Below are 17,015 nucleotides of genomic sequence, written 5' to 3'. Positions count from 1 at the left end.
GAAAGAAATATTCGAAAACACCTCAAATAGACTTCACAACGACTCTGATGCAATGATCTCAGCGAATGTCTTGTGTGTATTGGTCAAAGGTATTGGTTTTTGGTGCAAAGATGTCGCTTCTTCTGAGACCTTGAACACAGTACTCTTTGGACGATCGTCTATCAATAACCTCATCAAATCAGGTCGAGAATAGTGACCAATGGGATCTGCGGTCATTTTCGGATTGATTATCGAATCAAGATCAATATTTGCGTAGATTAAACCATCAAATAACTCATTGGTGGGCTCAGTCAGAGGTAAGCCATTTGGTCCATAGATTACGGACCTACCACCCCCAATGCCGTTCTGATAGTTTCCAAGAGGACTGGTTTGGCCTTCTGTGTTCAGCTTGAAACCGTCTTCAGTTGTAATCTGGTTGGTAGACAGAACAAAGGTTCCCCCTTCGAGTGCGTGCATTTTTGAGGCAAGTTGGGACCACGCCAGTCCACTATCATAAGGCCAACATGCAATGTGAACTTGTTCCCCTTGAGCGTAGGTGTTAAACTTCAGCAAAGGCTGCAAATGCTCCCAGCAATTAAGCATTCCAATCCTTCCTAATTTGGTCTCAACAACATTGATCAGAGAGTCACCAGTAGCCTCACCATATATTGTTCTTTCGACATGCGTTGGCTTCAGCTTTCTGCGGTGAAGCAAGACTTCTCCCTCATTCGAGATTAACATCTGAGCAAGGTAAAGACTCGAATTTTCTCTTTCACTGAATCCTATTCCCACGAAGATGTTATTGGCCTTTGCCATTTTGCGCAAAGACACGATTTCGGGGCCGTAAGCAGTGATACTATTCTTCATGTACTTTTGCACCAAAGGTTGATTCTCATTGAAGTTTCCTGTCCACACAAAGTTGGGATAGCCTGGGATCCAAACTTCGGGGAATGCGATAAGAGCAGCCCCGTTTGCTGCAGCCTCAAGGATGAAGTTCTTTGTCTTTTCCAATGTGGCCTCCTTATCGAACCAAACTGGCTCTGACTGAACCACAGCTGCTTTCCACTGACGAATTGACATTTCTATTCTGTTTAGAATGAGAGAGCTACTCGTCTTTGGTAATGACAGAATTTCAATAACTGCGATCAGAAACGTATTATTTATACCTTTCGCCAAATGAAGTTTTGAGAGGATGGATTCTATAAAGTCCGAGGTATCAGCCTCATGCACTGATAAGCGATGATAAGCATGTCTCAATACGTTTCCGGTCCATTCGGTTATCGGGTCCGAAAGCTATAATGTCCGTTAGTCTTTCTTCAGCACAATTAATGCAAAAAATTTCAGCTGGTGAAATACATCCATAAGCTCTGTAGCACTATATTTCATTACTCTGTGATGGGATGCCAAAATAGAATTACATGAATTTTTTTAAAGACGTGTTCACCATGAGTGACATTCATGCAAAAAATATGCCCTCAAAGAAACACACCGCAAGCGTGTTGGGTCAAAATCTGACCCCGGAAAATCTAACTAGAATCTTCTACCTATGACGGAGGACTTCCCAAAAACTGGAAAGTGTAAATGAATTTTGATGCTTCTGGCAAGCCGTATCCAGAAGCCAACCAGCAGCCAACCAGTAGCGCAAGATACCACATGGTGGTCTTCTCTAATATGCGAACCAACGTCGTACTGTTTTGATGTATTTGCATTTGTCACAGCTCACATAACACCACAGGGGCTTTCAGTATTAACTTGATTGTATTCGAAAAATTGAATGACTCTCTAAATACATAATTATGTAAAAAGGTTGAAACTAGGTGAAGGTCAAAAAAATCGCTTTTGGACATCTAATGGCAGATACCCTTTGCTCTTCTTCCTTCTATGATTTTCCAGTATCTGTCTTTGGTCTTCCTTCTCCAATAAGGACCTGTCAATTCCATGATCAGGAATGTTCCAGCACAGAAAAAGCAGATGAACCCACCAGCAAGAAAAGTCTTCTTCAAACCCGTATTCGAAATCCACGGGGTGATACCATAGTCCATCGCAAAATTCATGGTATTGCGGATCAAGACAACGATCACCATTGCTTCACAGCTCATTTCCCTATAAGTGTCAACTGTATAGGTGCACGCAGAAGCCGCTCCAAGGATAATACAACCCCCAGTGACGCCGGCACCGATGACAAGCCCAAACCAGTGGATCCCATAATAAGCACCGATGCCGTACAGGAAGAGAGCTGCAGGACCCAATATCATGTACAGAATCAAGAGCCACAGCCTATCCTCTGCATAAGAAGTACCCCCGCGTCTTTCAGCCAGTTTTAATTTCAACCAATCCGAGGCATAACCCGCGTAGAAATTCATAAGAATTGCGAAGATCAACGGAGATACGTAAACAAGGCCTGTCATTGCATTTGAAAAGTTGTAAGGGCTTGCCGTGAAAACTGAAGAGATGGTACCATTCATAACCGAATACCAAAAAAGAGAAGCTCCATACAAGAACCCACTGTATAGAACAACTGGAAATTGTGCCATTTTGAGAGGGCCAATTAAAAAGGTCTTGAACCATCTCCAGTCTCTACTCTTGTATAGACGCAACTTTTCACGGTAGGTAGTCAAGGGAATCGAGCTATCAAGTTCGAGATTTTCACGAACTATTTCAATGTTTGCATTAGCAAGGTTTTTCTCCTGCTGGCGACCAGATAGTTGTTTGGAGAGAACAGCAGTGACGGTTCCATCACGAACGTTACTCAGCACTATTTCAATGTCACTATCATCTTCGTTCGGAACTGGCCGAGTGTAATTCGTCTCTTCCATGAAAAAAAACAAAAAAACAGTGGCAATTGCACAAAAAATACAACTCCAATAAATGACCCAATCCCATCCTTGACCATCTGCAATGAAGCCTGCCACCATAGGACCCATATAATTCGAACCAAAAAGGGATAAGGCATAAAGGCCCATCCACCTGCCTCGTTCATGTTCAAACCAAATATCCGAAACCGTAACTTCACACAATGCTTCCACTGGAGCTGCGAAGACTCCTTGTAAAATCTTGGCACCAATCCAAGAGCCCCCGGTCTTCGCATAAGCTTCCCAAAGGGTTAAAAGACATACTGCCAAAGAGGAAAGGAGATAAATTGGCCTCTTCCCAATTTGAGATGCTAGAGGTAAAAACCACAGGTTTGCAATTCCAAGCATCAAAAACATATAACCTGTACCGTCATTCAAAGTTCCAAGACTAATACCTGTCTCGGAAGAAATTTGGGTAAGGATCGAGTAAATAACAGCAGTAGGAATACCAATGCTGAAACAAAAAACAACCATACAGAACATTTGTAGGTATTTCCTATTGCGGCTCCAATTCAAAGGATCGTTTGGATCCGTGGTTGGTCTGGGAATAAGAATAACATCTTTGTCCTTACCAGCGACATCCAACTGGAGAAGCTTCTCCTTGTTTAGCTCCACCAAATGCGAGGTACCTGGTATCACGGAATAATCAATCATTCTTGTATCGTTAGGTTTAATGTATGATTATTCGAAAAGATTCTCAAACATGGAGACGCGGACCCTTTTTATCCCATCGCGCTGTTAGTCATTGAGCCGCACCAACACCGTTTTTCCGGTTTTCTGTCTCGATTGGGACGAGATTAGGGAAGCTTGTTAGTGATTGTGTCAACTGACAAAATCGAACAAACGCAATTACCACTCGATCGAGCTTATCTTTCGGAATGTATTTTCCTGAAAAGTCAAGTGTTAGTCTTTTGTATTGTAGTTAAAACGTAGAGATGCTGCCATACCCCTTCCAATTGTTTCTTTTCTTACATTAGAAACTGAGAATGTTTAAATCACTCAAGATTCAACCGGGTAGACTTTTGGAGACTATTCACAAGACAGCAGATCTGTATGGTGCAAAATACAGATGGGGAGATCATCCAACTGAAACTGGTCTTCGCCGTCTTTCGTTGGATGATGAGGATAAGGGGGCAAGAGATTGGTTTGCAAAAGAGGTTAAAGATCTCGGATGTGAGCTGAAAATAGACAATGTTGGTAACATGTTTGCAATTTACCCAGGTAAAGACATGACTGCTTTACCAACTGGAGTTGGCTCTCATCTTGATTCCCAACCAACAGGCGGACGTTATGACGGACCACTTGGTGTTTTGTCCGGTCTTGAAATTCTAAGAACAATCAAAGAAAACGGATATGTTCCCAATTATCCAATTGCCTTGATTAACTGGACCAATGAAGAAGGTGCACGCTTCCCCGCTCCTTTATTAGGTTCATCAGTTTGGAGTGGTACGACTAAGAAGGAGGATATTTACAAGGTAAATTCCGTTACCGATTCTCCTCCAAGAAGTGTCTTGAGTGAACTGGAAAGAATTGGGTATAAAGGCTCAGTCGAATCAAGCCATAAGGTCAATCCAATTGCCTGCCATTTCGAAATTCATATCGAACAAGCAGCATTTCTCGAGAAAGCAAACAAGAAAATTGGTGTTGTTCAAGGAATTCAGGCCTTCGATTGGCAAGAGATAGTGATCAGAGGGAAAGCACAACATACTGAAACCACCCCGATGGAGGGGAGGGCAGACGCTCTCTTGACTGCTTCAAAAATGATTATCAAGGGTAATGAAATTGCCAAGAAATATGGGGGCCTTTGTTCCACTGGCATTATTGACGTTGAACCACATGTTTTCAACGTAATCCCTGAATATGTCAAGTTTTCTTTGGATACACATCACTACGAGAACGATAAGCTGGATTTGATGTTGAAAGAGGTTAAAGATTCATTTGATGCCATTGCTGCAGAAGTCGATGGCCCTCTTACCGTTGAATACCTTCCCCTGTTTACCTCCAGGTCCACCGAATTCGACCAAGAGTGTATTGATTCTGTTAGACAAGCGGCCATTGACGTTGTCGGAGAAGATAATATTATGGATATTACCGCCCGCGCTGGCCACGATTCTAAAGAAACAAGCGGAATTGTTCCCACTTCAATGGTATTTATACCATGCAGGGATGGTATCAGCCATGCTCCTACTGAGTACAGCACCCCAGAGCAGGTAGAGAACGGTTTTAAGGTGTTGATGAATGCAGTGCTGAGTTACGATCTTCTCCGTAAGAAGAAGGCAGATGCAGCTTCTGCTTAATTGGCTCATATCAAAAAGTATAGAAAAGCTTTTCTTTGTTCGATAACTATAAGAAAATAAAGCTTAAAGGCATAACTTTTCCAGGGATTCTCTATGTAATAAAATGTCACAACCCATTCCTTCTTCTTCTCCAGTTCCCCAGGCCTTTTTGAAAAAATCAATAATTTGGCAGGAGTATTGTGTGTGTACATAGTCACCAATTTCGAGCGTCCTTTCAATAAGATACTTCCGATGAATTGATAGAAGAGAAGCGGAACCAGCTACCATGATTGGCCAAGGTAGCGCACTGCATATTGGATGATAAGGAGGAATAAGTTCCAGATAATCCATAATCAACTCAACATCTTTTTGAATGAGATCATCACTTGTAGAAGTATTCGGATACAAAACCTTTGTAAGTAAGAGATGTGCTGCCTTCAAAAACAAGGCATTCGTGATAAGACTGCAGTTCAGATGAAATCTTTCCTCCTCCTTCAGATCTGCGCAGCTTTCAGGGGGTAGAAACATTAGGCTTTCATGAGCTGTCATATCATACAATAGCTCGGCTCGCTTTCTTGAAATATCATCAAGCGGAGAAACCCTCGAAAGCCACGATGCCTTGGCAACAACTTCAAATGCATCACGAGCAGCTCCCATAATCGAGTTGTTCATCCATTCCAAAGGCATTGGTAACAACGGCTTGCACAGAACGTCTCGAAATTCGTCGAAGAACACGAATGGAGAGGGAAGTCTCTGCAGCGCTTCGTCCGTACACACCAGAAGTTTGACTGAATAGTTGTATGCAAAGCTATCAGTAACATACTTATCGTTGCAAGATATGACCAACTCTTCATGTGTGGTCTTACCCATGGGGTTATCCTCGTCTCCAAATACGAGAAACTTGTTCGATTCTTCATGTCTTGAAGGCTCGGTAATGTATTGTTCAAATTTGAGAATATCAAAATTAGAATCCAGACGGTGATTGTTCTGCTTGTTGAGCCATTCCCGTTTTCTCTTCTGTAAAATTTGGTAGGCAGCAATCAGATGATGGGTACACTTGACATTTCCTGCACCACAATACTTCTCCCTTAAAGACAAGTTCAAAAGACTAAATACTAACCAATCTTCAGAACCATCTATATTTTGAGATCTTATCTCTTCAAGAATTCTCTTCATGCACTGCTTGTACCTCTTGTCGGATATCACCGACACTGAAGGATTCTTCCACATCAACCAAGCCGCACCACAGGTAAAGCAAACCTCTCTGAAAGCCGCAGAAGTAGGCAATAAAGGGATTGCAATACCCGCAGGTAGAAGCCTTCCATCTGTGAACTGCGGAGTAATACTAGGCAAGAAACCTTCCAAAAAGGCACGGAATAACATTGCAGATTCTGGATCCAAAGTTACACCTGAAATCCAATTGAGTCCTGAGAATTGTAAACCTTTCAATAAATGGGGGCCATAAATAGGCGTCTCCTCGCGGCTTAGCGTGATCTGACCCCCCTTCACACAGGCAACCTCAAAAATCAGATTTTTGGCAGTAGACCTTTTCGGTTGGAAAGACGACTTTGCAAGGGATTGATTACGATGGTCAGGCCATACGCACTCCAAATCACTCTTGATACATTTTTTGCAAACGGGGACCGTTTCGTCGCATTTTCGTTTTTTGTATCGACCTAAGATCAAAGTCAGAAATTTGGTCCTTTAATATGTGGTTGAGACTGCTCAAATAACTAACTGATAACACTCACAAGTAAGACAACCTGTTTTTGTTCTACTGATCCTTTTTACATCTCTTTCTGATGCCATTGTGGGAGTGTTCGTTCACAAGGAAGCAAAAATTGGGGTATTGTGATTTCTCCTTTTTTTTCTTTGAAATGGTTTGCTATTGCCATCTCAAAAGATAAGAGGTAAATCCATCAGGCAATGTTTCCGATCTGACATCCAAATCAGGAATTTCATGCGGAAAGCAGCTGCGATGATCTGAACCGGGGATTTAAAGGTACAATCGTAAAATTGACACTGTAGTATCTACTGGAAGTTCCTAATTTTAAGTTATTAAGCAGCTGTTTTCTCAAAACGATGCTTTTCAACTTACAAGTCTATGTCAAAATTTAGTGGTAATTAGTGAAATAGCGGTTTATTCGTGTAATCAAAGAATACAAAAGGGGATGAGCAAAAGGCATATCCCCGGGTGCGCGCGCGGCAGGGGTGGCTCAGCTCCGCTGGATGTGAATTCATTCGAGTACTATTCGCTAGAAACGCACACCACGGAGTATCCAACGTAATGATTGAATTCAAATAATACTCACATGATTGCACATTTTCGTTCTTACCGGGGCTACTTTGCCTTTGTAGTCACAGCTCTGTGTCAAACCATAGTAGGTCCTGTATCGTTGCAAACTCCAGATCCAGAAAGTTTACAGAATCAATACCATCACAAGCTTCGTCCTGTTGCTGGGTATAGTCAGCTTCTTGAGTTACAGTAGTGCCCTCCACTCGGTTGAACGAATTAAACTTTTTATCATTCACCGCACTCGGTCCATGATCAACCCCGATATTGTTGAAGATAGCGGCAGACTTGTTGAGTCGTAAAACGCACATGTGATTGAGCATTTTCAAGGCCCAAACACACTCTGCTGCCATCGAGGCCGTTTGTTTCAGACTTGTTAACAAATGAATGGAACCTTTCAGAATTTTTGGACACTGTGTCAAATATAGCCCGGCATTCATGAAAACTATGCTTGTCACCGATATGGTGAAAAGCAAGGTGAGATTCAGCCACCAAGGAACTTGCAATTGTTGTAAACTATCGATGTTTTCAAAAACTTTAAGAACTTTTGCAGAATGCTCGGCCAGAATGTGATAAGTTTTACTGGCATTGTCAAACGGCTCCAACTGGCCGCCAACAAGATTCAAGATGTCTTTGCTATGGAGCGATAGTGCAATGTCATGGTACGTCAAATACACCTGGTCAACCATCAAACTATCGCAAGAACCATCTCTCAGGTTTCTATCAACCCAGTTTTTCAAGCCATTGAGTTGATTGTTGACATCGCCCAGGAAAAGAGGATCCATATAGTAATGTTTGGTGTTATGGCGTTGAATCTTGGCAGCAATTTTAGCGAGATGAATCATTGCCAAAGCCGGCCTCTGTAACCAGCCATCCAGGACCTCCGGATTATCTAGTTCAGGAACTCGCAGACTGATATGTTCATCATAGATCTCGTGATGTCTTCCACTTTGCCAGGCATACAACTTGTCCCAAGTATAAACCAACCAAAACACTCTCTCCACCTTCGTGATTTCGTATGGGGTTTTGCATTTAGTTCTTATGGCAACATCGACATTTAATAACATTCCTTTGCACATCCGTATGGCTGTCCCAAGAGATGCATGAGAAGAGCTCTGTCTGTGCGCAGTTCTGAGATACAAGGTGATCAAGATCCACGATTGGATCAACTCCAACGACTGCCATTCAAAGCTGAGTTTGGACACCACCTCGTAGGCGGAGAGGAACAGCTGTTCTTCTAGTCCAGGTCTCATTTTGGTCCTGACGTCGGGTGGCACGGCTGGGTGGAATTCGGCAAATCTGATTGAAATGGCAAACACCAAACTCAGCATTGCCATGAACAATCTGGTAGACTTTATTTCTTCATCTGCGTACAATTCACGCCGATATCGGATCAGCTGGTTGAGGAAGCCCTCTTCATGGAGAATCGAAAACAGTGGGTTGATATTAACTAGGTAAAATTGCACCAGCCAATCGCAAAAACTTGTATCCTCGGTAGGGTCTAGAATAGGCGAAAGTGAGTCCAACGAGAACTGCTGCAAGTAATGATTTCCAGACATGTTCCAGCCGTAAAACTGCACCCTCGGAACGGCTAGCTTTTCACGTTCCTCAGCAGAGAGGCTCGCAAAAAGAGAGTTTGCCAGTTTGTTCATCAATATGCCATCAAACTTCACCACTCCTCCCAGTCTGGTCTCTACCAGATGGTCTCTCAGAAACAGGGCATCCGGGTCAACACTATCGATCCTGTCTTTAGTTTTCTCCGCCTCCAATAAAAAGACTCTGTTTTCCAAGTACTTGATGTACTCATCTTTTGTTGGTTTGGAGTTCTTAAAGGGTTGTCTGACGTTTTGTAACGTTTCGGTTGTGGAGTAATCGCAGCTCTTGTCATGTCTTAGGCAGCTAGCACAGGGGAACTCGCCGTCGCATTTGATCCTCCTCAATTTGCAAGGTGTACAAGCTTTTTTGACCCTTGTGATCTTAATTGACTCTGACATATCTGTTCAGAAGGATTCATTTGTGTACATACCAGAGAAGAGAGAGTACGAAATATCAGATTTGCCACGGTCCGAGAGCGGAACCACTAGCGGACCGCTAAATTTCTCCACATCCATATAAGGCAATTCCAGAGATACACTTCCCTCTTCGGAAATATTCGCGGTCCGCTCTGAAGAGTTTCTGCGGACCGTTTCAAACCTGCTGTCTTTTAGTTATTTATTTAAACCCCCTGAAAGAGCACCAGAAAATTTACGATAATGCGACAAGAAGCCAATTGTTTACCTCCGAGAACAACATGGAAGTAGATACTGCCGAGTTCCCGGAAGGCGGGATGGGCTGGCTAGTGTTGGCCGCCGCATGGTGTGCGATGGCCGGCAGCTGGGGGATGGTGAACAGTTTTGGTGTATACCAAGCTTACTACCAGACGGATCTTTATCCCCATGAAGACGCATTCAAGATAAGTGTAATTGGGGCTCTACAATGCTTCTGCATCTACGAGTTTTCTATCCCGACTGTCTACTTATTGCACCATCTGAATGCAAGAATCACAATCACGCTTGGTGTGCTGATTCAAACTTTCTCGCTTATGATGATGTCTATCACAAACAACATTTGGCAACTATTTCTGGTGCAAGGCTTGCTTTTTGGACTAGGGAATGGTATAGTGTATCTCACTGCGATCACAATAATAATGCAATGGTTCAAGAGAAGACGAGCGTTGGCTGTTGGTATTGCAGCCTCAGGCTCCAGTATCGGAGGTGTTATCTGGCCAATCGCTGTGAAAAAACTGATTGCCGAAGTTGGAATTGACTGGGCAAATAGGATTTTGGGGTTTATTTACATTCCCATGGGAGCCGTAATGATTTTGTTTTTGAAACCGAGACTATCGCTTCGCGCTGAAAAAAAGGCAACCTTGTTACCGTTTAACTTTGAGGTTCTGAAAGATATCAAGTTTGTCTTTTTGGTTGCAGGCTTTACTATCACGAATTTTGGTCTCATGCCAGGGTTATTTTTCAACGACCTGTATGGACAACGACTGTCTAACAAAACAGGCCATACCTTAGTTGAGCCTCAATACTATGTGTCGATCTTGAATGCAATGAGTATGGTTGGAAGGATCATGCCTGGATTCCTCGCTGACAAATTTGGCAGGTTGAATTTGCTTATTCCATTTGCACTGCTGTCAGGTATCTTTCCGCTGGTTTTGTGGTTACCATCTTCAAGCTCCAATAACCTTTTCATGTCTTTTGTTGTTCTCTGGGGACTCAGCTCAGGAGCTATGATCTCGCTATTCCCGACTCTGGTTCCTCAGCTTTTTGGTATCAAGGATAATCAAAGTCGTACAAGTTTATTTTTTGCAATTGGAGGAATTGGAACTCTTTTTGGACCAATTATATGTGGAGCCTTTGTACCGTTGGCCGCGGACTCTCAGGGTGATATCGATGGTTTTGATAAGGTCTCCATCTTTATTGGCGTGATGTTTTTGGCGGGAACGGCAATGCTTGTTGGCCTCAGAGTGTGGTCATCGAGGAGTCTGAAGAAAATAATTTGAGCATCCATGGTTTTTTTTGTCGGGAGCTAGTGAAAGGTATTAGTAATGGCCAAATAGGTACCTGAGACAAGCAATGGTTCATAAGTTGTTCCCATCTCCTCTTGGCTGTTTCCTCAGAAGTTCGAGGATTCAAATACAACAACCTTAAGGGGATGATAAAACTGAGCTGATCCAATTGGTCACTGTTTTTATCCTGTTCGTGATGAGCGACTCCGGTTAGGTTCTGATGTCTTTCCTCTGTTCTTCTATCAACTGTAGCCGCACCAATGAATGTAGAAGGGCTCCTAACCTCAATAATTAAAGACGATATGATTATGAGAGTAAGTATGCTCGAAAATCCTGTCACGTGGGTATATAGGAGTCAGTCAAATTGGAATCGTATTGTCTGTTTCGATTTTCCGGTTTCACTCTTTAGATTCTTGCTGCTCATAACAGGTTCGAAATTTTAGCCATGTCTGATAGCTCTACATTTACTCCCAGTGCCTTGTCAGGCCTATCCCCATCCGACACGCTGGCTGCACTGCTTCGCACCATTGAGTTCGAAATTATCCCTCTAACTCGTGTTGGCGTATCTTCCGGGAGTAAAGTCTTTGGGGCTGCCATCCTATCCACCGACACCACGCCGTACACAGTTGCCACTAACGACGAGCGCGTATCTCCCCTGCTACACGGAGAAATCAATTGCATCCAGAAATTCTACACAACCTTTCCCGAAGCTAGCACCCGTCCTGATCCCAGAAAGGACTGCATTTTTCTTGCTACGCACGAACCCTGCAGTTTGTGCCTGAGCGGTATTGCATGGTCTGGGTTCAAGGAGGTGTTCTTCCTGTTTACCCACGAGGATAGCCGGGACCGATTTGCCATTCCGTATGACTTGGAAATTCTGGAACATGTATTTCGAGTGGGGCATAGCGACTCGACTCAGCCACTATACAACAAGAAGAACAAGTTCTTTACGGCGCGGTCGCTGGATGAGTATGCTGACAGAATTAGTGACGAAAAGAGTAGGAGGTATTGGAAAGAGGAGATTTCGAGGGTCAAGGTTTTGTATGATGAGTTAAGTGAGACGTATCAGGAGGGAAAAAAGACTGTTGAAAGTGCAAGTACGTGGAAGTGATATATGAATTGTCATCATTTATTTGTTTGGTTTACTTTAGAGTACATTCTTTCAGCTACATTTGATATTACCCACTTCCTTTTGTACTGCCACATCATCTCAGGAACTCCGGATGATATCCCGTTGGTTTGCAGCCCGCGTGCGTCAGCTCGCAGCTCTGGGTGATAACAGAAAGTTCACCTCCTTTAGATAAGAAAAGGCACCACTCCAATCAGGCCGAAACGCTATATATTCAGTTCACGATCGTTGTTTGTCTAACATAGATAAACAATTAGTTTGGTAGTGTAAGATCTTGATGTCTGACGAAAAAGTGTCGCAATTTATTGAAGAGCTGCCAAAGTGTGAGCAGCACCTCCATATCGAGGGGACATTGTCTCCAGAACGTCGTTGGAGCTGTGTCATTGCCAATGGACTGCAAATTGAGAACTGCTCCTCATTGGAGGAACTCTCCCAACAATACGAAACGGAGTATGTCTACCAGAAAGGGCAAGATCCCGCAAAGTACTTGCAAGAATTTCTGGCCATCTACTATGCCTCGATGAATGTACTTAGAACTGTTGATGATTTTTACAACCTGGCCCTGGATTACATCAAGAAGGCGAATTCAATGAATGTTCGATATGTCGAGGCATTTTTTGATCCACAGGCTCATACTTCGCGTGGAATTGAGTTTGATGTTGTGATGGAGGGCCTACTAAAGGCGAAAGAGGAGGCCTGGTCCCACTATGGAATCCAACTGCACTGGATAATGTGCATTTTGAGAGATATGAGCGCCGAGAGTGCAATTGAAACAGTGAAGCAATCATTTCCGTACAAGGAGAACATTATCGGTTTGGGCCTTGACTCTGATGAACACGAAAACCCTCCAAGCAAGTTCCAGGAAGCATTCAAGCTGGCCCGTCAGTACGGTTACAAGATCACCTCCCACTGTGATGTTGACCAGAAAAACACGCATCAGCACATCAAATATGTGATCACCGAACTAGGCGGAGCTAGGCCTCCTGCGAAAAAATATGAACTTGAAAACCCTGATTTGTATTTGACTCCAAAATTCCCAACAGGTGCTGACAGAATCGATCACGGTCTCAATGTTGCAGACAATGAGGACCTTTTAGAATTTACTAGAAAGTCCGGCCTGGGCCTGACTTTATGTCCTATAGGATACCAGAAACACATGGGTCCTCATGTTGTCTTTCCTAAGGTGGTTCGTATCATAGAATATGGTATTCCAATCACTTTGAACAGTGATGATCCGGCGTACATGGCCAACTACAAGTCCGAAATCTTGGCTGGTACTCTCAAAGGCTGCAATCTCTCAATCAGGGATTTGTATGAATTTGAAAAGAACGCCATTTTGATGGGATGGACCTCTGATGTTGAGTTCAAAAGATCATTTTTGAAGGATCTGGAACAAGTTTACTTGAAGTTCTCTATTTAGGACGCGATATAGTATTTGAGGGCTGTTTTGTTTTTTCTCTCTCTAAACAGTGTAGTTTCCAAAAAAAAAAAAATCTCAAGCAAGAGAGCTCGGATCCTCACCTTAAACCGAATCTGTGTAGAAAATATCATAGTCCTTGTTCCCTGGATAGATTTGATTAAGGCGACGTGCCAGTATTTGAGAGAAAGACGTAAACAATTCGCCAGCCTTGCCATGCATCAAAATTCAAGCATGTCTTACAAATTCACGGAGGGATGTCCCTCAATAATTTGAGAAGCTTAGAAAAATAGAAAAATAAAAAAAATGTTCGATTTTCAGCGCGCTAATTCTCCAGGTTGCATTGTACGGCATTCCGCGCGGCATGTGAGCGCCCTGCATGCGAGCGCCCTGCATTGATTGCCTCGTAGCAGAGGATAATGACAGCATGAAAGTTACACCAGATTGTGGTAATGTTAAAACTCCGAAAAACACCTCTAAGCCTCTGCAATTAAGTGCTAACCGTGGCGTCTTTTTGTCTCATAGTGACCCAGATGTGTGCCGGAGGAGGTGCTGAAGACTCCGCAAAAACTCATCTCATTGTTACTTGCTTCCTATTGTTGTCTATGTTCTGCTGGCACTTTAAGTGTACGACATATTCTTCGGAGAAACAATCAGCTTGTTTGACTGGCCAGTATAGTACTGGTTTTCGTAGAAAGCTGATATTTGAAAAATTCTTAGAATCTAGGAAAATGCCAGTTTCTTAGACACACAAAAGTTCAACCCCCTGTCGGACTTTCCCAAAATTGATTTTATATGTAGAGGCATAATTTGGGATAAGCTGAATAAGGAAAATATTCGTTACAATTCAAGCTTAAACATACTAAATTTTTCCTTACAGCCGGTGGAGTGTTCGTTACTCCACAAACTGTGGGAATCGAACATTTTCTAAGCACGACCTTTCGGGCGTCTCCCAGAACTTTTGACGTGCCCGAGTGTGGCTCACCCATCTATGCATGCATCTAACCCATCTATATATGCAGCACATCCCAAATAACTGTGAATCGCGTAATAGCAACGACATATGTCAAAAACGTCATCTCCGACTTTGGGCATGAAATCCGTCTCCAATAAAAACATAGGCACGTAATATTTCGCTTTAAGGTTCCTTACCGGCGGAACGCCAAGCTGCGTTTATACGGCGTTTAATAAATTCTTTCCTTGACACATAAAAGGCGATGATCCCAGCTGAGAGAACAGAATGATCAGCGCAACGCCTTGCACACCAAGAATAAGCAAGTGAAATCAGGAATAATGTCACAACCTTTGAAGTACATTAAAGACTCTTTTCTAGTAATCGTTCTGGGAATTGAAGGGAGCTCCAAAGACGTTTCTGAAAGTGCTGATGTTGATTCTCTAGACGCACAGGATTCTATTGGGGCTCCAGTCGAGAAAAAATCCCCGTTAGGGTATGAGGTGACATATTTGTCTGCGTTTTATCTGATTATACAGGGTGTGATTGGTACTGGTATCTTTGCAACTCCTGCCACTGTTTTGAAATCTGTTGGCTCTGTTGGCGCTTCTTATCTGTTCTGGTCTGTTGGATTCATTGTCACTATCTTGCAGATTTTCATGTACGTGGAGTATGTCACCTACTATAGAAGACGGTCCGGTGCAGAGGTGGTTTACCTGGAACAGGCCTATCCCAACCCTCAGTTTATGGTTCCTGTCGCATACGCTGCTACTACCATCGCCTTATCGTTTGCAACTTCTTCTGCCTCCGCCTTCGCAACATATATATTCAAAGCAGCCAACTACGAGGCTACTGCCTGGGAATCCAGAGCTCTTGGAGTGTTGCCATTGATTTTGTGTGCACTGATAAGTGCAGCTAGCACGAAGTTTGCCATGAGACTGAACAGCTTGATTGGATTTGTCAAAGTAATATTCGTCTTGTTCATTTCTTTTTCGGGATTTGCTGCACTTTCTGGTGCCACCAAAGCGCCAAAAGATCATTCCATATTTCAAAATGCATGGGAGGGTACAACTACCGACGGAAATGCTATTAGCAATGCGATAATGAAGGTTGTTTTTGCGTTTGGAGGTGCGCCTTATGCATTTGCCGTTGTCGCAGAGACCAATCCAAAAAGCACAATCAGGACTTACAAATACTTTGTTCCATTTGCTTTGCTGTTCATATACGTCCTCTACATTCTCTGTGTGACCGCTTACTACGCAGGCATTGGAAACATTGATGATATCAAAAATAGCGGAACACTGATTGCGGCTGTGTACTTCGAAAAGATTTTCGAAACGGAAAGTGCAACAAAAGCTGTGTGTGCCTTTGTGGCAATTTCTGCATTTGGACATTTATTAACAGTCTACATCGCACATTCGAGATCACTAAGAGAATGTGGTAGACAGGGTGTTCTGCCTTTTCCCAGATTATGGACTAGTGTCAAGCCATTTGGAACTCCAATATTTCCGATATTTGTCACATTGGTGGTTAATCTCATAGTTCTGCTGGCCCCACCACCCGGTGATGCATACAACTTTGTGGTCGATCTGGGTTCTTACTCCGGCTACATATTCAATGCTTTACTGGGTATTGGACTATTCAGGATTCGGAGATTCAGAAAAAAACAAGGGCTTGGTTACAGAGAGTTTCATCTTCCAACACCAGTGCTTGTCATTGTCCTCCTTTGGTATTTTTTCGTTCTAGCTATGGCATTTGTTCCTCCAAAAGGAACCTTGATTGGAAGCGATGTTTCATTTTTCTATGCAACATATCCACTTACTACGATTGGCCTATTCATTGGCTGTTTTGCATACTACTTTGTGTGGGCCAAAGTACTTCCCAAATTTGGAGGCTATCAACACAGGATTGAGAGTTATGTTCTTGAGAATGGTGAATCGGGGCATAGAGTGGCTAAAGTCCCTCTCAGTGAACTTGCTGAATGGGAGTCGAAACATGCCTATCATTTTGGTGGCCTCAGCGGAGGATTTGACGATGCTGAAGAGACGAAGAGAAGTACGGACGACAGTTTTGTTGAACGAGTCGACCTGGGTGATCTATCGAAAGACAGCAAATCAGACAGATGAGTGTGCAGGCTATGTGTACCAGTCGTGCACTAGAGACATGTTTTTAACCCTTCAATTATCTCCTTTCTGTGTTCGAGTAATACAATCTGACCGGTAGGGCAAAGTGACTTGAGCTGCTTTTGAAAAGTTTACATTTAGTTGGCTTATTTTGGGAGGTTTGTTGATGTGCCTGGTTGGCAGTCTCGATTGGCTTGATCAAGGCTGTGTAGATGCATCAGCTGTTTATCATCCGCGTCAGTCAACCTTTTCTAGATAGTATTAATGTTTGAGTTCAATTATAGGACTTGATAGCACCCACAATGAACTCACGTCAATTCATAAAATTTGGGGATTCATCATGTAGCCAATCTTATGAGTTGCATACAGAGAAACTGAAAGAAGAGGAGATTATATAGTTTGGGTTCCGCACATCACATTCAAGTCAGCATTTCTCATTTT

The 17,015-nt window shown here is 43.0% G+C and overlaps 9 protein-coding genes across 9 annotated transcripts; 5 read left to right on the top strand and 4 right to left on the bottom strand.

Moving 5' to 3' along the window:
- Positions 1-33: 33 nt before the first annotated feature.
- Positions 34-1,059, bottom strand: KUCA_T00003132001 (uncharacterized protein; the record flags this gene model as incomplete). Its single annotated transcript, XM_022601516.1, has 1 exon — positions 34-1,059. The coding sequence occupies one exon, from the start codon at positions 1,057-1,059 to the stop codon at positions 34-36; it is 1,026 nt and encodes a 341-aa protein (XP_022459151.1).
- A 767-nt stretch (positions 1,060-1,826) lies between these two features.
- Positions 1,827-3,485, bottom strand: KUCA_T00003131001 (uncharacterized protein; the record flags this gene model as incomplete). The annotated part of the gene is made up of 1 exon (XM_022601515.1): positions 1,827-3,485. The coding sequence occupies one exon, from the start codon at positions 3,483-3,485 to the stop codon at positions 1,827-1,829; it is 1,659 nt and encodes a 552-aa protein (XP_022459150.1).
- A 332-nt stretch (positions 3,486-3,817) lies between these two features.
- KUCA_T00003130001 (uncharacterized protein) lies at positions 3,818-5,128 on the top strand (the record flags this gene model as incomplete). Its single annotated transcript, XM_022601514.1, has 1 exon — positions 3,818-5,128. The coding sequence occupies one exon, from the start codon at positions 3,818-3,820 to the stop codon at positions 5,126-5,128; it is 1,311 nt and encodes a 436-aa protein (XP_022459149.1).
- A 63-nt stretch (positions 5,129-5,191) lies between these two features.
- KUCA_T00003129001 (uncharacterized protein) lies at positions 5,192-5,656 on the bottom strand (the record flags this gene model as incomplete). Its single annotated transcript, XM_022601513.1, has 1 exon — positions 5,192-5,656. One exon carries the CDS (start codon positions 5,654-5,656, stop codon positions 5,192-5,194), a length of 465 nt encoding a protein of 154 aa, XP_022459148.1.
- Positions 5,657-7,465: 1,809 nt separating this feature from the next.
- Positions 7,466-9,394, bottom strand: KUCA_T00003128001 (uncharacterized protein; the record flags this gene model as incomplete). The annotated part of the gene is made up of 1 exon (XM_022601512.1): positions 7,466-9,394. One exon carries the CDS (start codon positions 9,392-9,394, stop codon positions 7,466-7,468), a length of 1,929 nt encoding a protein of 642 aa, XP_022459147.1.
- Positions 9,395-9,690: 296 nt separating this feature from the next.
- KUCA_T00003127001 (uncharacterized protein) lies at positions 9,691-10,947 on the top strand (the record flags this gene model as incomplete). The annotated part of the gene is made up of 1 exon (XM_022601511.1): positions 9,691-10,947. The coding sequence occupies one exon, from the start codon at positions 9,691-9,693 to the stop codon at positions 10,945-10,947; it is 1,257 nt and encodes a 418-aa protein (XP_022459146.1).
- Positions 10,948-11,398: 451 nt separating this feature from the next.
- KUCA_T00003126001 (uncharacterized protein) lies at positions 11,399-12,064 on the top strand (the record flags this gene model as incomplete). The annotated part of the gene is made up of 1 exon (XM_022601510.1): positions 11,399-12,064. One exon carries the CDS (start codon positions 11,399-11,401, stop codon positions 12,062-12,064), a length of 666 nt encoding a protein of 221 aa, XP_022459145.1.
- Positions 12,065-12,359: 295 nt separating this feature from the next.
- Positions 12,360-13,502, top strand: KUCA_T00003125001 (uncharacterized protein; the record flags this gene model as incomplete). Its single annotated transcript, XM_022601509.1, has 1 exon — positions 12,360-13,502. The coding sequence occupies one exon, from the start codon at positions 12,360-12,362 to the stop codon at positions 13,500-13,502; it is 1,143 nt and encodes a 380-aa protein (XP_022459144.1).
- A 1,290-nt stretch (positions 13,503-14,792) lies between these two features.
- Positions 14,793-16,577, top strand: KUCA_T00003124001 (uncharacterized protein; the record flags this gene model as incomplete). Its single annotated transcript, XM_022601507.1, has 1 exon — positions 14,793-16,577. The coding sequence occupies one exon, from the start codon at positions 14,793-14,795 to the stop codon at positions 16,575-16,577; it is 1,785 nt and encodes a 594-aa protein (XP_022459143.1).
- Positions 16,578-17,015: the final 438 nt, after the last annotated feature.

This window comes from Kuraishia capsulata, genomic scaffold (assembly GCF_000576695.1).
Source record: "Kuraishia capsulata CBS 1993 genomic scaffold, Kuraishia_capsulata_scaffold_4, whole genome shotgun sequence".
Taxonomy (NCBI): Eukaryota; Fungi; Ascomycota; class Pichiomycetes; order Pichiales; family Pichiaceae; genus Kuraishia; species Kuraishia capsulata.
Note: the sequence above shows the minus strand (reverse complement) of the source record. Positions and strands in the feature narration are given on the sequence as shown.